The sequence below is a fragment of the Pipistrellus kuhlii genome, unplaced genomic scaffold, assembly GCF_014108245.1.
Source record: "Pipistrellus kuhlii isolate mPipKuh1 unplaced genomic scaffold, mPipKuh1.p scaffold_m20_p_2, whole genome shotgun sequence".
Lineage (NCBI taxonomy): Eukaryota > Metazoa > Chordata > Mammalia > Chiroptera > Vespertilionidae > Pipistrellus > Pipistrellus kuhlii.
Window position 1 is genome coordinate 160,192,782 of NW_023425515.1, and position 22,523 is coordinate 160,215,304.

The following is a 22,523-nucleotide window of genomic DNA, read 5'->3' on the forward strand; positions in this document are numbered from 1 at the left end:
TAGTCACATTAGTGGTATCTTACTGTGGCTTTAATTTGCAGTCCCATTATGGCTAATGATGTTGAGCACTTTTTTAGGTGCTTATCTGACATTCTACTTCATTTGTCAACTGTCTGAATCATTTGCCCATTTGTTAATTGGGTGGCCTGTCCTCTTATTAAGTTGTAAGAGTTTTTAATATATTCTGGATACCAGTCATATGTCAATATATGTCTTGCAAATATTTTCTCCCAGTCTGTGGCTTATCTTTTCATTTTGATAACAAGATCTTTTGAGAAGTAGAAAATTTTAATTTTTTATTGTGGTAAAATAACATTACACGAAACTTATCATTTTAATTATATTTAAGTGTACAATTAAATGTCATTAAGTACATTCACAATGTTGTGTAACCATTACTATCACTCATCTCCAGAACTTTCTTAATCTTCTCAAGCTGAAATGCTATATTCATTAAATAATAATTCCCTATCCATTTTCACCCCAGTCCCTAGCAACTGCATTCTACTTTCTGTCTATAAATTTGACTACACTAAGTATCTCATATGTGGAATCATGTAGTATTTTTCTTTTTGTGACTGGCTTATTTCACTTAGCATAATATCTTCAAAGTACATCCATGTTGTAGCATGTATCAGAATATCCTTCCATTTTTAAAGCTGAATAATATTCTATTTTATACACACACACATTACATTTTATTTATCCACTCATTTATCAACTTGGGCTACTTCCACCTTTTGTCTATTACAACTAATGCTGCTATGAACATGGGTATAGAATTGAAAATTTTAATGAAATTAATTTATCAATTTTTTAAATAGTTTGTGCTTTTTGTTATGTATTTAAGAAATCTTTGCTAAACCCAAGATCAATAAGATCCTACTTTGAGTTAATTGTTGACTATGGGGTGAGGTTAGAATAAGATTGTCCTTTCCCCCATTTAATTACCATGGTCACTTCGCTGAAAAACAAGTGACCACATATATGTTGGTCTATTTCTGGATTCTCTACTCTGTTCCATTGAATTATAGGTCTATTTTTATGCCAATATCATACTGTATTCATAACTACAGCTTATAATGTCTTCATAAGATAATGTTAGTCCACTAACTTTGTTCTGTTTCAAAATTGTTTTGTTATTCTATGTCCTTTGGATATCCAAATAAATTTTTTAAATCAACTTGTCAACTTCTTTAAAAGAAAGACCTATTGGTATTTTGATTGGGATTATATTCTATAGACCAATTTGTGGAAAAATGACAATAATATGGAGTCATCCAGTCCATGAACATGATATATCTCTCATTTACTTCGAGGGTTTTTTTTTATTTTCTCTTGGCAATGTTTGGAAAAAAATTTTTAGAATCCTAGAAATGATTATCAACACCAAGTCAGCTGCCCCACCTTACCTATTCCCTTCCCTTAGATCATTACTACAGCAATAATCTCATAATTCCTTTTAGCTACATCTAATCAAGATAGCACAGCCAAAACTGAAAAGAAAATTAATAAAACAGACACTTAAGGGAAGTTGAAAATATTATGGTCTCAGGTTCTATGTCCAACATTTACTTATACTGTTGATTGAGAACCGATCAGAAAGGGCTCAGAAAAAGCCAGAGACTTACTGTGCCAAACTCACACGATTTCATAAGGCTAAACAGTACAATCAACATATAAGCATCTTTCTTAAGTAAACAGAACTATAACATAAAATAGCATGGAGCATGAAGAGATTGGTTAGAAAACATCCTTATTTGCAACATGGATAAGCAATTCAGAAACTTACTGTTGGACAGGACTGAGCCCGGTTCCAGATCAAATCAAACTTCTCTTCCTGTAGGTTAGAAAGGACTAAAAGTCACAAACAAACAAACAAATAAAACCCCATAAAAAGCTACAATGACACTTAATTCACCAAGACTGAACTCCAGAACTAAAATACAACTAAAACAATCTAAGTTTCATCATTTACAAATGCCTCTTATGACAGAGAGGAAAAACCAGATGTATTCTTTGCTGGTCAGTATCAGAATGTGCTGTGAACAGTGTATACTCTAAATTGCTCCAAACTCTCCAGGGGACTCTGCTACGGATCTGAGACATCAGGTCACTAAGTCTGTCTGAGGGAAGGCTTAAAAAGTTCCAAACAGAAAGCTAGTATCAGAGATCTAAATCTCATAGAAGTACAGATTCCTTGGCTTTTGAACCTTTGAAGGGGAAGGGTATACATGTATAAGAGGTAGAAAAAAAATAACAATACTCTTACAACAACCAAAAGGCCAGGCTTTATTTTCCATTTATAAGTTTTTCTCTTTAATCTTACAATTACACATGTAAGCTTGGTGTATATTGCTTGATATAAACTTAATCTAGGCTATTTCCTCTTTTGGGAAGAAAAACAAAGAACTAGCTGATACCCCAGTACATCAAATGATGCTTCATGGTCAAGCAGTGACCACAGAGTAACAATCTCTATGACAGCAATTTTAAGAAGGAAAGAAATAAAACACCCCATAAGAAAATGCCACTTGGTAAGAGGAAATGTCAGAAAAAGATTAGGAAGAGGCTCCAAGGCAGCTCACAAGAAAGGAAGAAACCCTATGTTAAATTCCAATAGCTTGGGAAACACTAGAAAGAAATAAAAGACTTGGAAATGGCTCAGCAACATGAACTTACACCACGCTCCCTGGTCAGAGACTTGACTCAAAGAGACATTTCTAAACCAGAATATGGGAAAACAAGAGCTATAAATATACCATATGGAGCTTCCAATCTTTGGTACTCAGGGCATAATAAAAACCCTCAGAGCTATAAGTGTAAGTTCTCAAGAGGCAATAAACATAGGAAAAGTAAAGGGAAATGCCTGCTAAAGTTAGGGACCTGACCTTCATGCTATAACACTTTCATTTTCCCCTTCAAACTACTTACAGGAATAACTGCATAGACTGTATCTTTTGCTGCAAAATACTGCTGCCAAATCTGTACAAAAAAAAAAAAAAAAAAGAGTATGTCTATGACATGTGGGTAATCTTTTCAACCTGCACCAAGGAATGATGACAGCTTTCATTACTCACAGTAACATACAATTTGATAACAGAGAGGAAAACCCAAAGTAATTCTTTTATTTCTAGTATATGATTACAAAAAGATTTAATACCATCTACTCTTCTAGATAATTAAACTGTAACTCTTAATAACAAATTCCTGTCAGAGAAATGGAGTCTATGACCTTGTTAATCATTTCTCTCAAGACGTGCCTTGTATATAATAGACAAGCTCTTTTTTTTTCATTTTCATATCGTCTCTCTTCCTTCCCCAAACCCAAACTCCCTAGCCCAGTGGTCAGCAAACTCATTAGTCAACAGAGCCAAATATCAACAGTACAATGATTGAAATTTCTTTTGAGAGCTGAAAACCGACTTCTGCGCATAGGCCATGAAGTTTCAATCGCACTGTACATGCATGCCCACATGTGGTATTCTGTGAAAGAGCCACACTCAAAGGCCAAAGAGCCGCATGTGGCTTGTGAGCTGCAGTTTGGCAACCACTGCCCTAGCCAACTGTGGGCCTTCTTAGAAAGTAGGACATTAGTCACTCAAAACCCAGAGTTTAGAGTCAGGCAGGTCTGGATACAAACCCCAGCTTCAATCATTTGCTAGCTATGCTACTTTAGGCAAGTTATTGAAAAATAACAAAATAATATCTATATAACCATCAGTAAAACAGCAATAGCATCACCCTCACAGGATTGTTGTGAAGACGAGCTGAAATAATTTAGGTTTGTGCTTAGCAAACAGAATTACAATGCAACCCAGAGCCAAAGTGCTGTGAGGGCAACAAATAGCCCTTAACCCAAGTTAGGGAATGAGTGCCAGAGGAGAGGACACTTGAGCTGTATCTTAAAAAATGATCAGGAGTTAGCCAGGTGAACAGGGAGTCTGGGAAGACATAGAGGTAAGGAAGAAGATAAGAGAACATTCCAAGCAGAGAATGATAACATTAGCAAAGACATAGGAGCAGAGGAAGACATCATAGCCAAAGTGACATCTGAACTGGTGTTGAAGAATGGACCACCCTCGTTTAAAGCTGCTCTTCGTTAACATTCCCATTAAAATTGGGAATGTTACTAATTCCCAACTAAGATACTAATCAAAGTGTGATCTAGCCAACACAGAGCACAGAAGGACTGTTACTTCCTAGGACTTGGGCAAATCACTCTATCAGTGCAACCTAAGGTTGCTTTGCTTTTATTTTTCATGTCAGAACACTGCCTTCTCATTTTAAGGATAGTATATCTTGCTTATTTTTATTTAATTTATATTAGTAGTTAGTTTATGAATCAACACTGAAATACACGAGATTGATAGATAATTCCTAACATAGTTGACTTTGGTCACTCAAAATTATTTTAACAAACACAAATTTGTATATAAAATTATAAGTCTAAATGATATTTGTCATATGATAAGGAGTCTCAGGCCTGGCTTCTCTACCCACTAAAGGACATAGTTGGTGTCTACTTTCCATTGGCACTTCTTCCCAAAGTCAGTTTGAGGTCTCCTTGAGACTGCATAAGCCTCTATTAACAGAGGTTAAAATCCTGTACTGTCCTTATTTCTGTGTCTATCCTTCCATAAGGTTAAAACTCCCTGAGAGTAGGGATTCTCTCATTTATTTCTATGTCTGGCACAGAGACTGACATTTAACAGGTGTGCAATAAATGTTTGCTAAAAATGAATGATGTAGCACCCAAAAGAAACCATGGCAATTGGCACAACTTCCCATAAAGGAATACGATGCAGAGTGAAATGGACATGGGTTTGAGTCTCATGTTCAATTCCCCAAATAACTCTAGCTCTACCACTTACTAAGTTACTTAATTTCATTAAGCTACAGTTTCCTCAGTGTAAATTTGGAATTATAACACCTACTTTACAAAGTAGTTAATGAAATAGTGCATATGAAACATGAACAGTATCTGACACATATACTGTTTTTATTATTCTGATTCTCTCAATATACCTAAAACACAACTCATGGAACTATAAGGAATGCCAATAAATAGCATATTATAATCTATCTAGAGGCCAGGTGCACAAAATTTGTGCACAGGGTTGGGGGGAGGTGTGTGTCCCTCAGTCCAGCCTGCACCCTCTCCAATCTGGGACCCCTTAAGGTAGGGGTGTCGAACTCAATCAGAGAAGGGGCCAAAATCTAAAATCCAGCCTAAATCGAGGGCCGAATGGTTTACTGAACAGTCATAAACTGTCATTGTGATGGAAACGCAGCGGAGTGCAGTGATGACAGCGCAGTGCGGGCCACATTGCAAGGCCTGGCGGGACAGATTTGGCCCGCGGGCCTTGTGTTTGACACATGTGCCTTAAGGGATGTCCAACTGCCCATTTAAACAGGCAGTCAGACATCCCTCTCACATTCCAGGATTGCTGGCTCCCAATTGTTCACCTGCCTGCCTGTCTGATTGCCTCTAACTGCTTCTGCCTGCCAGCCTGATCACCCCCAAACCACTCCCCTGCCAGCCTGATGGATGCCTAACAGCTCCCCTGCCAGCTTGATTGTCCCTAACTGCCCTCCCCTGCAGGCCTGGTCACCCCCAACTGCCCTCCCCAGCATGCCTGGACACTCCCAACTGCCCTTCCCTGCAGGTCTGGTCCACCCCAACCTCCCTCCCCTGCAGGCCTAGTTGCCCCCAACTGCCCTCCCCAGCAGGCCTGTTACACCTAACTGCCCTCCCCTGCAGGCCTGGTGAGCCCTAACTGCTCTCCCCTGCAGGCCTGGTCACCCCCAACTGCCCTCCCAGCAGGCCTGGTCACTCCCAACTGCCCGCCCCTGCAGGCCTGGTCACCCCCAACTGCCCTCCCAGCAGGCCTGGTCACTCCCAACTGCCCGCCCCTGCAGGCCTGGTCACCCCCAACTGCCCTCCCCTGCAGGTCTAGTCCCCCCCAACCTCCCTCCCCTGCAGGCCTGGTCGCCCCCAACTGCCCTCCCCTCAGGCCTGGTCACCCCCAACTGCCCTCCCCTGCAGGCCTGGTTGCCCCCAACTGCCCTCCCCTGCAAATCTGGTCACCCCAAACTGCCCTCTCTTGCAGACCTGGTCTCCCCCAACTGCCATCCTCTGCTGGCCCAGTCACCCCTAACTACTCTCCCCTGCAGGCCTGATCCCCCTCAACTGCCCTCCTCTGCCGGCCCAGTCACCCCTAATTGTTCTCCCCTGCTGGCCTGATCACCCCCAACTTGCAGGCCTGGTCCCTCCCAACTGCCCTCCCCTGCTGGACTGATTGCCCACAACTGCCCTCCCCTGCTGGCCATCTTGTGGTGGTCATTTTGTGTCCACACAGGGTAGCCATCTTGTGTGTTGGAATGACGGTGAATTTGCATATTACCTATTTATTAATACAGGATTAGAGAAAAGAATCATAAACATGAACATTTAAATAACAGTGAAATAACCAGAGGCAGGACAGATCAAGAGTGCTTTGAAGGCTCAGCTGGTGTGGCTCAGTGGTCAAGTGTAGAGCGCTGAACCAGAAGGTCATGGTTCAATTCCTGGTCAGGGCACATGACTGTGTTAAGGGCTCAATCTCCAGCGTGGGGCATGCAGGAAGCAGCCGATCAGTGATTCTTTATCATCAGTGATGTTTCTATCACTCTCTCCCTCTCCCTTCCTCTCTGAAATCAATGAAAATATATTTTAAAATAAATTAAAAAAAATTAAAACACAAATATAGCATTTACACTGTGCCAGGAACTGTTTAAAGTGCTTTACAAATATTAACTCATTTAATTTCCCAAATAACTCTATAAGGTAAGTACTATTACTATTTCCACTTTACAGATAGGGAAACTAAGGCTCCAAGGGGTTAACTAACTTATTCAAATCATTCAGCTAGTAAGTGGGCAGAGCTAGGATTTAAAATAGGCAGCTTGGTTCTAGAGTCTTCGTTCTTAATCAATAATATTATGCTTCTCCAGAGCAGAACTTTAAGAGGATTCAACTTATGAGGATATGGTAGGAGAAGTGGGAGAAATAAGAGCAGGAAAACTTATTTAGAAAGGTAGTACAGTAATCCAGGTATAGGGCAGCAACGATTTAAAATAAGATGTGGACAATAGGAATGAAGAGAAAAGGGGAAATGTGAGTTGATTAGATGTGCAGAAGTGAGACCAAGAAAGATAAGTTTTCTTATGCCACTATTTTTCATGTAATTCATCACTTTTCTATCCATGGCCACTTTTCCTTTTGGCTAGAAAGAGGTGTCAGGAAATCTATGGTCCTTTCTACTTTCAGATTTGGTTCACAGAACACACATTTTCATAAAGTACATCCACCCATTTTCATTCAATACCTGCTTTATTTCTTCTGCAGTTTTGTCTTTTACCATCTCAATGTTAAAGATTGAACTGAGAGTCTGAAAGGGAAAATAAAGGAAATTAACACCACAATTTAAAAAACAAAGCAGCTTAACTTTATCTGTAAGCTTTGTGGGAAGCAACATGACAGTACAGTGTACCAGATCCTCAATAAGTAGAGAAGAGTGTAAGAAAACTCCTATTTGCAAAGAAGTGAGCCTCCAAGCCCGGGCAGGTTTTTGCAGTTCTAGTCTTGGGGGGAACAGGTACTTTCTAAATCCTTCACCCTCACAAGGAGCACTGCAGCACTTTGCAACTGGTAAGAGGAGAAAGTTTGCTTACCTTTAATTTAACTGCCATTCTGCCAGGGGTTGCTCCTTAATTGCAAGTTAAATGACAGAGTAAACATGTTCTTATTTGATTTTTAAAAACATATTCCTATGGGGAAAAAGGGTATCACTATATTTCCTCTAACATCCCCAGGATCCACACTATGATAGGTGTCACATCAAGGACACAAAAATTCATAGAATAGTTCTCATCACCACAGTTGGTAAATCACAAAATCACTGAACCACAGTAAACATGTTCATATTTGCAGTCTCTTATTATAGACTAGAGGCTTGATGAACACAATTCGTGCAAGGGGCTTGGCCCTCACAGCTATGGTGGCTTGCCTTGACCCTCGCTGCCCCAGCTTTGTCTGGAAGATCATCCCGAAGGATGTCCGGAAGGTTGTTTGGCTGTCCAGTCTAATTAGCATATTACATTTTTATTATTATAGATGTTACATGTTCAAAACTAGGTATTTAATTAGAAACCTACCTTGTCCTTAGTGAATCCTCTGCTCATAGGCTGTTTCCCCAAAGTGTTTTCCTAAAATATGATAGACAAGACATGAATCTATACTTCACTCAGAAAAAGACCACTGAGGTAGTGAGGTGCCCTGTATCTCATTTAGTAATTTTGTACCTAAGAACTTACCTCTCTTGACTCCATATAGTAACTGTACATACTGTTCTTAAGAGTTGTTTGTGAGAACTTTTTAACATAGCTTCTGAGATACAGAGATGAGATACAGCATTTACTAGTACAGAGAGTGCATTCTTATTTTTATGGATATAAAGTGCCCCTTCCCAGATTGAGGGCTGATTGGGTTTTCTATGTTCTGCTCCACAGCGAGCCACAGAGGAGGCAAGGAATGGAAAGATCTATTTTCCTAGGCTGTTTCTTATCTGTGACAGCACTTCTGATGGCAGACATCCTCAGCAAACTGTAAAGTCTTTTTAGTATTCATTCCTTCCATCAAATTAGACTTCCCCTCAAAAAAAGCCAAAAACAAATGCAGGTGATTATTTTCTCTTTTAATCCACTATCTCTGATAAAGGCCAGAGTCAGGAAATCCTATTTTGATTGTTTCTGGTAGTGGGCATGGGTTATTCTGAGTGAGTCTTCCACTCAGTTTCTCAGTTCAAGATCAAGCCTTTCAGAGGGAAGGAGTACAAGCTACATCTGGGATTTGAAGGTGAAAAACACTTTCTGCATAAAAACCTGCCTTTCATTACTCTGTGCTTTAATATATCTAAACCTTACTTAAATTATGCCCATAGAACTCATAACCACAAGTTAGACAAAAGAATGGAAAATCTATTTGTATACACCCTGACCTTTTTGGTCAGATCCTATACACTGATAGCATACCAAAGAGAAGTGATTTCATTTTCTTACCACTCACCTTTAGGTGTATTGTGAAAACAAAAGAAACAAAACCCTCCATTTGCACACTGCCTTCACTTTTCAATGACTAAGCCTGGTATATTCTTTTTCAACAATGTCTCTTCAATTCATTTATTTCCATATTTACAGAAATAAAAAATTTAAACTTACTGCAATTTATCTAATCAAGAACACCACAGATTTTAAGAAGCACCATTATTTTATGATGTATTAGAAAATGATGCCAATTAAACAATAACACTGTACTTATATTTCATTATCAATTTTAAGGCAATTTCAAAGATATTAAAATGTGAAAAAAATGTGAACTTAAAAAACAGTGAAATATAGTAATTAAAATTACAATTGACACTATGTGCCCAAGTTTTAAGAGCACTTAATAAGAAATTTAAATGAGTACATTACTACTTCCCTACGGATTCTTTTGAAATCTGTGGAGAGAACTTTTTTAGCACAATAATTGACTGGATGGTGACACCTGCATTTATGGAGGGACAGGGATGCTAAATGAGCTGCAATTTTACAGATGAGTTAATGAAGCACTTTTCCTCATCCTGGACAACTTCTCAATGTCTAGCTAGACATCCTTGTAAGTGAAACACCTTTTTTATAAAGACCTGGGCCTAAAATCTAACTCTGTTTCCTTCCTTCCCTCCTTCCCACCCATCATTCCTCCCTCCCTCCCTCCCTCCCTCCCTCCCTCCCTCCCTCCCTCCCTCCCTCCCTCCCTCCCTCCCTTCCTTCCTTTCTTCCCTCCAAATCTTCCTCCCCCTCTACTCTTCCTCCTTTTTACCTTCCTTCTTTTCCTTCCTTCCTTCCTTCTATTACCTGGACCTGAAATCTAACTGTTTTATTTCCTTTCCTCTTTCTGCCGAGAACCAATTTCAGCATGTAATCATTACAAGGGTTCCATCAAAAGGTTGATGGGACTTGGGTGGCTCAATACGGGTGAGCCACATATGTAATTTACCTGTTAGAAACGGCTAAATGGCACTTCCCCCAAACCTGAATAGGATTGTTAACTGTCAGACAGCTCAGGGCATTTTATTGCCTCCTATTGGCCAAACACCTGAACAGCTGTTGGCTATTCATCAATCTGACAATAAATACCCTTTGAAATGTATATTTCTACCTTGCCTTAGGATAAATTGTGTTGAATAAAAGCAAGGGTTCTTGGTCAAGGAAAAAGTCTTCAGTTCCTTTTAGCTGAAGGTCCTCTGATCCCCAATGCCTTTCAAAATTTATCTTTTGTTCTTGGACTCCTTCTTAATCATCTACATGCAGCATCTCTCTCCAGAATGCTGAACCCTTTGTAAGGCTGGGAAAAGAACCCTGGCACTTTCCTTTCTCTTTCCCTATTTTTTTTTTTTTTTAAGCACAGCTTTAATAAACACTAAATTTTTCAGAAACGCGATTACTATGTAATTTGAAAGAAGACAATATTGTGGAATCTATGAGGGTCACTGATTACAACACTGCTCATAGTTTGGAAGTTTTTATAATTACCAACATAATCCCCCTGCACCAGTCAGTTTTTGCTGCTTATATTATTCACAGTGATTTCACATATAAGTGAAAGCATCTGATGACTGCATTAGGTCACAGTTGTGCACAAGAATTCACATATTAAAATATGAATTTTATTTAAAAATACTTTACTTTATTTCATAGGGCACTATATTGATATTTTCCCCTCTGAAACTGTGTGTGTGTAGGTGGATTATATTGTCTACATTTTATTTCAGGGTAGAAAAAGGAACATTTTTAATAAAAAATTATTGCAAAAGAGGATGTTGGGTCTCATGTGACAGAAACCAATGACTCAAAGAAAAGACGAGGCTTTGGAAATGGAGTGATTAGCCATTAATCAGCCTTCCTCTGAGTAACTAGATAAGAAAGACTGTAAGTAAATATTTACCCTAAGAGTTGCCATAATATAATGAAATCTTATTCTGCATCTTATCATAAAGTTGAGTCTATAAAAAGGGGCAAAGAGCTTTCCCATATAATATTGAAAGTTGATAATACAATAAAGAACTATTATTGGCACTATACATTTATTATGGTAAATTGCATTTGTTAAAGTATTTGTAGTAGAGTTGTTCACATAAAGCTATAAATTATGTTTGTCATAGAATAGGAGTGTCGAACTCAATCAGAGAAGGGGCCAAAATCTAAAATCCAGCCTAAATCGTGGGCCGAATGGTTTACTGAACAGTCATAAACTGTCATTGTGATGGAAACACAGCGGAGTGCAGTGATGACAGCGCGGTGCGGGCCACATTGCAAGGCCTGGTGGGACGGATTTGGCCCGCGGGCCTTGTGTTTGACACATGTGTCATAGAAGGTTGAATTTATTCCCCAACCTTACAATGATTAACCCACTGACTACTGCTCTAATTCTAATTAATCACTTATTAAAAGAATGGGTGGATTCGCTTAAAACTTAGGATACCCAAAGCAAAAAAAAGTTTTTCTCCAAGTAAAAGAAACATCTCTCATTTCAAAATACAATGCCAAATCCCAATTTCCTGAGCTGAGTAGAGAGAGGCTCTGTTCCGTTCATCCAGCTGACCCATTAATAAGACCAATTCCAGGATACAGGTTGGGGTTGAGGGTGGAGAGCACTGGTGAGCCAATTATCCCAAAAGGGACAGGTCTTACCTTCTGTTCCACACATTTGATGAAATCACCTTGCCTGGAGTGCCCCAAGGGCTGCTTCCGAAACTCACTGCGCTTCTCTAGTCGAGACTCAAAAGCAGCTGGGTCAGACCTGATCAAAGATAAACCAGTTAAACCACTGGGGCCTTTTCAGATTTGGAAAGGACTAGCAACATGTTCCATTTCTATAGAGAAGGAACACAGGTATTCAGAGGCTGAAGTATTTGCCTTCAGTTAGTTAGACCTGAGCACATGCCTACAAATCAAAAAGTGGACAAAATTGTCTAGTTATTCAACTATTGCTAATCCTCAAGAGGACGGTGTAACCTTTTTCTCCTGCAGAATATTTCCCAGGGTGACGGAGAGTTTGGCCCTCAGGTACTTAAACTTTGGGTACTTGGAATTCAAATTCTCAAGTTGGGAAGGGGACTTTGAGGCTATCTTGCTGGTCACCTCCTCAGGCAGAAATTTAAAAACATTCCTACCAGGTGTCAGGCTTTTACTTGAACACATCTAGTTCTTGGCATCTTCTCCTCAGGTTAAACATCTGTTTCTTCAGATGCAGGTGATTCAGAGGCTTTGGCCAACCTATTTTGCAGATTTAGCACCTATCTCCCTGACCATCTTTCTAAAAAAAAAAAACCTGCTCCTTCGGATGGAATGTCAGAATTTTTCCTTTATGTCAAAATGGGGCTGGTCTTCAGGCATGAAGTCCAGGATGGGGCTGTCATCCTTGTTAATGATTCTTCAGGCTGTGTAGCTAATGATATTTGGTTCTGTACACTTTGGTGAATACTCCAGCTCCTCAGCCATGAGACCTGTAGTGTCATGGATGATATCTATAAAATCCAAGCATGTCTTGCTCACCTCTCTGGTGGAATCCTGGCTGGTCAAGGCACTGTAGGGAAGTCTCTTCCATAAAACTCCTTTCCAGAGGCAATATTAAACACCACTCCCCTCACTGCCATGACCTGAGTATACGTTTCCCTCTGTAGTAGGCCAGCTCCTGGGTACAGAGTGGCTCCAAAGGTCCTGCCCAGTGGGGTGTGGCAACTGCCGGTCAGGGCCACAAGTACCAGAACCAGGGAGGCCACACCTGGGGTTGAGGGTGGAAAGCACTCATTATTATGAGGGTGTCATTAGTAAAATGATTTGAGCCTAAATTTATCTGTTATCTTTCATCCCCAGGAATAAGAGAAAAATGTCTAATTCTTTTTATATGAGTGAAAATCATTATTATGTCACCATTTAAATTCATCTTTTCTAGGTAAAATTTCTTCAGTTTTTTGAGACCCCTTTTCCTATAAGTGACTTGTGAATCTTTCTTCACTGTGGACCTGCTCTCTGGACACACTCCAGTCTGTCCACACTCTAAGAGATAGTGGGCCTGGAGCTAGATCAAATCCTCCCAATTCACTCATGTGGAGTGTGATGTAAAACCCAGATTCTGGGCTGGACTGGAGTCAACAGGGCACACAGACTTGTCCTTCTGTTGGCTCACATCACACCTGTGGCTGATACTCGACTAGCCCAGGGTTTTGTGAGTATGACTCAGCACGAACCAATCAGGACTGTAAGTCCCTTTAAAATATCTCATCATATCCTCCTACGTGTTTGGTCCTGGGTCCCAAGGCCAGGCTCTATTTTGCCTCTTCCCTTAACTTGGCCCAGGTTCTACTGACCCTTTTTTTGGCCCTGCTTTCATACCCCTTTTCATCTACCTCTTCCTCATGGTCTTTTCCTTTTTGAATCCACACAGCTTCCCCTCCATCTCCCTGAATGGGTCTCTCAGCTGCTTCTAGAACTTACCCTTTTTCATTCATTCAACAAACTTTGTTATCCCTTCTTGCTGTTTACCTTTCTGGGCTCTATGATACAAAAATAATGAAGAAAGACTCCCCACCTCAAGGAGCTTCTATCTAGTAAGGGGGATAGACAAGTAACTAAGTATAGTAAAATGCTACTGATGTATGATGCAATTTTACTCAAACATTCCCAAATAGTTTGAGATGGTTTCATGCCCCTGTATCTTTGCTGCTGATCCCCTTACCTGGAATATCCTCCCCCAATCCCATTCCTGTATTCCTTTGTGTTAACCCACAGTGCTCATAGGGAGTTTTGGTAATAAAGCTAGGGAGGCAAAGCTCACAGCGTAAGAGCCTTGTGAGGAACTCGAGGGAATATGGACATTATCCAGAGGTCAGCGGCAAGTTCAACATAGCAGAAAGTAAATGTCGATGGGAATGATCTAGTGGAGGAGAGTTAAGACCAGTCACTCATTTGTTCGTGGGTGAGAATGAAGACTAGTTGTGAAATATTCAGAGTATAAGTAGACAACTCTCCTGACATGGCTGTTTGTGAAAGAGATCAATGAGAAAAGGCTGAAGGGAAATGCAGGCCAAGAAAAGGTTTTTTAAGAAGACAAATATGTGAGTATATTTGAATGATGTTGAAAGAAGAGCAAAAAATAGTCATTCATTTATTCCATCATTCTTTCAAAAAGAGAAGAAAAGTCACCATAGTTGCAATGAGATGGACTGGGATGGAGGGGTCCAAGACGAGTGGGGAAGACTAGCTAGAGGATGACAGAGAGAGTCCAGGTGAAGATGATGGGGGATTAAATTAAGGTCGTGGAATGAGAGATGAGACCAAACTCAAAGAAGTTACAGTATTGGGTCTTTGGTTTCCTTCCATAAGACAACTGTCTGCCCACCCTGCCATATTCTCTCCTAAGCCCCTTTACTTTTCACCTTTGATCTCCTTTAGCTCCTCCACTTGAAACTCTTCAGACCCTACCATGGCCCCCACAAACTTCCTCTAAGCCCCAAGTCCTTTCATCTGGAAGCAGAAGAATGCCAACCAGCTGTGTGATCACGGGCAGGCCTCTTATTCTCTCTGATCCTCAGCTTTCTCACCTTAATGAGAGGGTTCAATGGATGATCCAACTGGGACACGACTACCAGGCCTCAGCTGAGTCAGTATTCGACCTCGAGCAAGTCAAGTGCCTTCTCTGGAAGGCTCCATTTCCCCATTTCTTTAAGGACAGGTGTCTTGGAGCTGCCTGCTTAGGAAACTAAAACACAAAGGTAGGCCACGGAGAAACAGCCAAGGCTTTGCAGAGACTCTCAGCTCTAACAGTAGATGTGGGACCTGTAGCTGTGGGATCTTGCCTCTCAGAGCCTGGTACTTCCCCTGGGTGCGGACAGAGGTAGTGCCCACCTTGCAGGGCTACAGGAAGCGACAGGCACACCGGAACCGCGGGCCCGCCGACCTCCCCCCACCCCCCCCACACACACACACTCGACCCCACGGGAGCCCGCACCTGCGCAGCTGCTGGATCTTGTCGCGGTACCGGTCGTAGAAAGGGTTGGCCTCGAGATCGGCTCCAACCCCGCCGCCGTCGCCCCCCGCGGGCTGGCGGGAGGCGCCGCGCACAGGGAACACCCGCAGCTGCGCGGGTGACACGAGCCCCAGGCCCAGGGCACGGCTGCGCACCGCGCACAAGCCCCGGTAGAGGCCGGCCACCTGCAGGACCGCCGGTCCCGCGCCGCCCGCCGCCGCCACCACGGCAGCCATCGCGGCCCCCACCTCCTCTTCCTCCTCGGTGTCCTCGGGCGCCCCGGCCTCGGCCCGCGGGCCTTGCGCCCGCTCCATTGGCACTCCGGGTCCGCGGCGCCGGCGCCCCGGCCTCGAGGTTCCGCGCGCTCAAGGTTCCGGGAGCCTGGCCGGCCGGGCGAAGGGGGCGGAGCGGGAGTTAGGGTCTCCAGGCCCCTGCACGTCCCTCCACTGCCCGCCTCCTCCTTGGAGCCCGCCCGATTCACGCCCGCCAGGTTGGTACCAGCAGCCTCTGCTCTCCAGGTCTCCTCTGGAAAGTCGCTGGGGTCTGCTGGTCCTCGCCGGAGCTTGCTCCCTTTTAAAGTCTTCTGGCACTTGCTGTAGTAGTTATCCTTCAGCATCGAAGGTGCTTTAATGGGTTGTAATCACCGAGTATTGTGAGACACAATAAATAAATATATCATGTTAGGTGATGATAGATGCCATTCGTTAAAATAGGAACCCTCGTGCACTGCTGGTGGGAATGCAGACTGGTGCAGCCACTGTGGAAAAATAGTATGGAGTTTTCTCAAAAAATTAAAAATGGAACTCCCACTTGACCCAGTAATCCCACTTCTAGGAATATATCCCAAGAAATAAAAGACTCCAACCAGAAAGATTATAGGCACCCCTATGTTCATAGCAGCACAATTTACAGCCTGAGTGCCCATCAGCAGATGAGTGAATTAGAAAACTCTGGTGCATCTACCCAGTGGAATAATGCTACGCTGCCATAAAAAGAAAGAACTATTAGCATTCACAACAGTATGGATGGGCCTGGAAACATTCTGCTAAGTGACATAAGCCAGTCAGAGAGAAATAAATATCACATGATCTCACTCATTTATGGAACATAATGAACAACATAAACTGAACAAAAATAGATTCAAAGACATAGAAGCATCGAGCAGACCATCAAACCCCAGAAGGAAAGTGTGTGTGTGCAGGGGGGCAGGAAGGGGTCGTTAAGAGATCAACCAAAGGATTTGTATGCATGCATAAAAGCATAACCAATGGACACAAACAATAGGGGGTGAGGCATGTGCTGGGAGTGGGAGCAGCCAGGGAGAGGTCAATGGGGGGAAAAGGAGACATATGTAATACTTTAAATAATAAAGAATTTAAATTTTAAAAAAAAGCAGAATAGAGATATGGATACTTGAGCAGAGACCTGAAGGAAATGAGGGCATGAGCTGTATGGATATCTAGAGCAAGAGCCTTCCAGATAAAGGAAATGACAAGCAGATGCTCTGATGCAGAAATATGCTTGCCCTGCTTGTGGTCACCAAGGAGGTTATTGTGTGAAGAAGTACAGAGAAGGGTAGTTAGATTGCTCAGGGTTTTGAAGGCCTTTGGTTTTGAATCTGAGTGAAATGGGAAGTCACTATAGGTTTTGAGCAGAGAAAATGATCTATTTTTAAAAGTATTCTGTCTGCTTGTGGAATGTGGGGCATGGGGCAGCAGGGGGGGGGGGGGCACACAAGGATAGAAGCTCTCCTAAGGGTGACCAGTTTGTCCTGGTTTACTTGGGACTTTCCTGGTTTTAACACTGAAAGTCCTATGTCCTGAAAACCTCCTCAGTCGCAGGCCAACTAGGATGATTGGTCACCCTATGGGAAGACTAATAATGCAAGTGAGAGATGGTAATGTTTAGAATAAGGTGATAGTGACAGGAACATGGCTTTGAAAGCAAGCCTAAAGAATTTGCTAATGGAGTGAATTTGTGAGAGAATAAAGGAGTTGAGAATGACTTATAGGCTCTGGCTTGAACAACTGAAAGGAGAGAGTTGCCATGTACGGAGAGGAGAAAGGCTGGGTAGGTTAGAGGGTGGATGACCAGGAGTTTAGTTTTGGTCATGTTAGTTTAAGATCACTTAATAGACTGACAAGTAGGGACATCAACTGGACTGTTGTGTGAATGAGTTTAGAGTTCTGAGGAACAGTCTGGGCTGGAGATAAAAAGCCATTAGTTATCGGTATATATAGGTGTATATATGATATTTAAAACTATGAGTCTGACGGGAGGGGTGTAGAGAGGTTAAGGAGGATTTAGGGAGGACAAATGGTGATGGACAGAGACTTGACTTGCAGTGGTGAACACACAATACAGAGTACAGATGATGTGTTGTAGAACTGTGCGCCTGAAACTTGTATAATTTTGTTAACCAGTGTCCCCTTAATAAATTCAATAAAAAGGAAAAAAAATCTCTTAGTCTGAATGAGATCACCGAGGGAGTGAATATAGATAGAGGGCTAAGGACTTGAGGGCATGCTAACATTTAGTGGTCAGGGAAAAAGAGAAACTAGCCAAGGAGACTGCAAAGCAGGAGCCCGTGAAGTATGAGGCAAGCTGAGGGTTAAGTAAACCTGGAAAGAAATCTATGCAGAATAGTGCCCAAGTCACATGCTGGGGGGCCACAGAGAGGAAAGTAATTAAATGGTGCCAAAAAGCTGAGCTAGGCCCAGGGGTAGTACAGGGAGGCTGACTGGAGCTTAATTAGGGAAGGGCTTTCTAACTGAGCAACCCATAAATGGATCAAGTTGCCTCAGGAGGTGTAAGCAAGTAAGTCCCTGACTCAAGCAAGTCCCAGGGGCTGAGTTGCTGCTCCAGGGCTCAAGCATCTGATGGATTTGGTACTAGACAATCCTCAAAACTTCTTCAAACTGGAGATGATAGCATTCTGGGAAGCCAACTGAAACTATTGGTCATAGAGTATGGAAGTTGAGCTGAGCTTTGAAGGATAAGCAGGTGTTCAGTGGGGGAAAGAGTGGGGAGGGGCACTCAAGTAGAGGCAGTATGAGCAAAACTTCAGAGATGTAAGCAGGCTGTGCTAAGAAGTCTGGCATAATCAGAAGGAAGAGGTAAGTGAAGGATGGGGAGGAGGGTGAGGCTGGAAAAGATGTAAGGCCAGAAAATAGGGAGCTCCCACAGGACATGGTGCCCTATGAACGCCACTTGTTGAAGGAAGGTAACGAAACAAAAATAAGATTGTTAAGAGGCAAGATAGGAGGCATTATTCGCTTAGTTCTCTTGAGCAGGTTTTCTGCCCAAAGCTGTGTGTGCTCCCTGCCACACTTCCCACTGGGAACAGGTCTCCATCAACTGTTCCTTAATGCCCAGCAACACGGATAAGTCCCTGAGGGACTGGGGCCCTTTCCTGGGGTTGGGGCTGTTTTGTGGGTTCACCATAAGGGGTAGGGGACAGACAATTCAGTGGCTGGGTCAGTCCCTGATTCAAGTGGTAGACATATAGTACAACATTAGATGAAGTCCCTATCATTAACCCAAGACTTCACAAGCTCCGCCCTCCAGAATGCTCAATGCTCAGAATCCAGTGACCTCACGTTTAGGAAACAATGGGGCCTGGGCATTTCAAGGACTCATAGTAACTGGAGAGATGGGTAGGTAAGCTCCCTCTCTCCAAGGCCACTGGCAAGGTACCAGAGCTGGACCTTATGGATTCCCAACCGAAGGACCTGAGTATCCCTGCTGGTAAATGACCCTCCTATTCCTGACCCTTGCTTGGTGCCCTTAGCTTGGGAGGACCTTTAGCATGGATGGTGTGTGTGGTGGGTCCTGCATGGAGGAGTGCTAAGCAGTTAAGCTATGATTTCCTCTAGAAAATTAAGGACTTTTTGAGTGCAGAGGGGTGCTATGAATACACTAGGACCACCACAACTGAATGGATAGAATGGGATGGGACACTGGTGTCCCTATCAACTGTTAAACTCTCACTTCCTTGATAGGCCTCGCCTTTAGTGTGGTTCTCCATCTGGTGGATTGGATGGGTCCAGGGTTGAGAACCAGAGGCCTGACTAAGCCCAGATAGGCCATGCTCCACTCCAACCTCCAGCTTTCTTTATCTATAAAGGGCTAGGGGGCTTCTTAAGGTCCCTGGAAATCTAACTTTGACTAAGAGAATGATGAAATCAATGGGGAGGGAGGGAAGGAATGAAGAGCATGGTTACGTGGATGGAATGACCAATGAATGGGTTAAGAAGAAGAAACAACTCAGGCCCCAAGTTAGAGCTATCAGCCAGTTTGCCTCTTTTTCCCTTCTTATTGCCTTAGTGTGGATCGCGCTGTACTTTGGATTCCTGGGGCTGTGTTCAGTGCTAACTGGTGGCTGCATCCTCTTTCTGCACTGGAGGAAGAACCTGCGGCGGAAACAGCGTGCCCAGGAGTGGGGAGAGGTGATGAGAGCCACTACATTCACCTACAGCCCACTGTTGTACTGGATTAACAAGCGAAGGCACTATGGCATGAACACAGCCATCAACATGGGCCCTTCCCTGACTGTCTCCACGACTGATACCGAGGTCCAGACTTCAGATGTTCTGTGGGAGTTGGATAGCACTGAGAGTAGGAGCTATGTTGCTCAACAAAGTAGCCCCAAGGAGGAGGCCCCCGTGCCCCCGCAACCTGCACTGGAGCTGGTCCCACAGCCTCCCCTAGCTTCCCCAAGGCCTCGGCCCCAGAAGAGCTCCCCACTCACGATTCCCATCTTTCAGGAGGTGCCCTCTGCTCTCGCCCTGTGTAACCTACCTCCACTGCTGAACCACTCCGTCTCCTATCCTTTGGCCCTTTGTCCTGAAAGAAACCTCCACTCCCCTTCCCTCCCCACACTGGCCCATGGGGACCACTGCTTCAATGCCAAGCCTTTTGCTTCAGAATTGTAGTCTCCTTTCACTGAGTGTGGAAGTTGGAGGTACTGGGGCAGAGCTAACTTCGGAGGAGGTATTGACAGGCTAGGGCACATCTGGATGTCAAATTATGAAAGATTAAAAAAAAAGTCCCAGGCTCCCTGGTGTCTCATTTGTTGTTAGGAGGGCAAAGTCCTTCTCCTGTTTGATAGGGACAATTTGCAAACCAAATTGAAGGTCACTGAGAATCACAAAAACAAATGGAAATTGGAGGGTTGGTTGTGGGAAAACACACTGAACTGGTACTTGTGATGGGCTCAACAGTCCTCTACCCAGTTTTTACTTAAGACCAAAAATGTATGCTAGGTTCTGGGATAGGTACCCAAAGGCACTGCCATTCTGTGGGACATTAAGCATAGCTGCCACAAAGTGATAGCTTTGGGCATGGGTGAACTATGGCAATTCATAGTGGTAGGTCACAGGCAAAACAGGTCAGAGATCCAGGAGCTACACCACTGCTGGCTCAATCACATTCTTTTGTTAACATGTACGTGTACTGAGTTGGGGTTGTCTCTACATTGTTTCTGATATAAGAATACTGCCAGTGACATTCCACTTACAGATGAAGAGAAAGTTCTCAAGGTCTCAAATTTATATCTGGCTGGCTTCAAAGTTAATTTTCCAACCATCCACCCTGATGTCCCTTCCTTAATATGCCTGGTTAGAATACACTTGGCAAATGATTTGTATGTGTGTAGGGTGGAACGAAGTTGGTCCATGGAGTGGCTTGGGGGAAGGGCTGGTCAGTGAAGCCCCTAAAATAATATATCAAAATATGTCCAGTTTTTATTTTATTTTTTAAAGAAAATTATTAAAGTATTTATTTTAAAATATATTTTATTGATTTTTTTACAGAGAGGAAGAGAGAGGGATAGAGAGTTAGAAACATCGATGAGAGAATCATCGATCAGTTGCCTCCTACACACCCCCCACTGGGGATGTGCCCCCAACCAAGGTACATGCCCTTGACTGGAATCGAACCTGGGACCTTTCAGTCCACAAGCCGATGCTCTACCACTGAGCCAAACCGGTTTCGGCGTAATATGTCCAGTTTTTAAAAAAGATCTTTCCTAAAGGGATCTATGGCCCTTCCAAAAGGTAAGATCCACTATAGGAGAGAAATTTTGTACTTTTCTGAAAACGATCCTAAAAAAACCCCTAAGATAATACTGGCTATTTTGTGCCAGATAAAAGGTAAGAAAGCTCAGGTCTGCCCCAGAATATACAGTTTTTCCCTTTCACTTTGGACATAAGGAAATCATCTATATAATAGTTAATATGCAAATTGACCTTTATGCCCTCACAGGATGGCTGCCTACAACCAGGCTGGCAGGAGGGTTAGTGAGGACAACCAGATGACTGAAGAAGCAGGCTGTGTGGGGCAACCGGGCCAGTGGGGGGGTCAGTTGGGGACAACCAGGCCGGGGTGGGGGGGAGAACAGTAAGAGGCAACCAGGCCGGTGGATGGGCAGTTAGGGGTGACCAGGCTGGCAGGGGGTGCAGTTGGGGGCAACCAGGCCAGTAAGGGGGGGGGAGTGGCAGTGGTGGTGATTAGGCTGGCGGGGGGGGGGGGGGGGGGCCAGTGATGGGTGAATAGGCCAGCAGGGGGGCGGGGAGGGAGAAGAGTTGGGGGAGACCAAACAACTGAATAAGCAGGCTGCATGAGGTGACCAGGTTGGCAGGGGTGCCATGAGGTGTGACAAGTCTGGCAGGAGGGGGGGCAGTTGAGGGCGACCAGGCCAATAGAGGGGGGCAGTTGGGGGGGGGGGACCAGGTTGGCAGGGGGAGCAGTAAGAAGCAACGAGGCAGGCGGGGATAGGGGCAGTTAGGGCCGACCAGGCCAGCAGGGGGGGGGGGGGCAGTTAGGGATGATCAGGTTGGCAGGGGAGAGCAGTTAGGGAAAACCAGGCAGGCAGGCAGGTGAACGATTAAGAGCCAGTGGTCCAGAAGTAGGATGTCTGACTGCCAGTTTAGACCTGTACCCCAGGATCAGGTTTAAACCAGCAATCAGATATCCCCCAAGGGGTCCCAGATTGGAGAGGGTGCAGGCTGGGCTGAGAGGACCCTCCTCCCGCCCCATGCACGAATTTCGTGCACTGTGCTTCTAGTCTTATCATATTTGGTAAGATGCTCAAATGTGATAAGCTTTACGTAGTCTTCCATGAGGGGGAAGGCCACCCACAATGTGGGTGTGTAATCTTAGAATCTAGCAACCATGTAGAGCTAATTTTTCTAACATTTTTCTGTGCAAAAGAGCTCCAGCCCCTATATGACCACTTTCTTGCAATGGATTTCAAGGCCACACCCTTTAAGACAGTGGGACATTTCTTTTAAACATGTTCTTACCCTGAACCTCAACATATAAAACAGTCCTAGTTAGAGCTTCTGTGGTTGATACAGGAACAGGGGCTCACTCATAACTTCCCCCCTCCCCTCCCAACCTACAGATGCCA

General features: G+C 43.5%; 2 protein-coding genes and 1 long non-coding RNA gene across 6 annotated transcripts in view; 2 read left to right on the forward strand and 1 right to left on the reverse strand.

Annotated features, from left to right (window-relative positions):
- Nucleotides 1-15,539, reverse strand: part of ATPAF1 (ATP synthase mitochondrial F1 complex assembly factor 1) — a 29,548-nt gene extending 14,009 nt beyond the window's left edge. The window contains exons 1-6 of one of the 4 annotated variants that reach the window (XM_036448044.2): nucleotides 15,095-15,528; nucleotides 11,776-11,884; nucleotides 8,200-8,250; nucleotides 7,371-7,433; nucleotides 2,935-2,985; nucleotides 1,793-1,840 (exon numbers count right to left, since the gene is read on the reverse strand). In XM_036448044.2, coding sequence (XP_036303937.1) covers nucleotides 1,793-1,840; nucleotides 2,935-2,985; nucleotides 7,371-7,433; nucleotides 8,200-8,250; nucleotides 11,776-11,884; nucleotides 15,095-15,426 — 654 coding nt within the window. In that variant the 5' untranslated portion in view covers nucleotides 15,427-15,528. Of the gene's footprint in view, nucleotides 1-1,792; nucleotides 1,841-2,934; nucleotides 2,986-7,370; nucleotides 7,434-8,199; nucleotides 8,251-11,775; nucleotides 11,885-15,094 lie in introns of all 4 variants that reach the window. The other 3 variants (XM_036448046.2, XM_036448045.2, XM_036448047.2) reach the window with 3 other exon arrangements.
- On the forward strand, nucleotides 5,821-22,272 carry LOC123652713. The gene is made up of 4 exons (XR_006742183.1): nucleotides 5,821-5,832; nucleotides 10,125-10,128; nucleotides 17,187-17,194; nucleotides 22,024-22,272. It is a non-coding gene; the product is annotated as an uncharacterized LOC123652713 (long non-coding RNA).
- On the forward strand, nucleotides 19,445-20,114 carry TEX38 (testis expressed 38). Its single transcript, XM_036448049.2, has one exon. It carries the CDS (start codon nucleotides 19,564-19,566, stop codon nucleotides 20,044-20,046), a length of 483 nt encoding a protein of 160 aa, XP_036303942.1. The 5' UTR covers nucleotides 19,445-19,563; the 3' UTR covers nucleotides 20,047-20,114.
- Nucleotides 22,273-22,523: the final 251 nt, after the last annotated feature.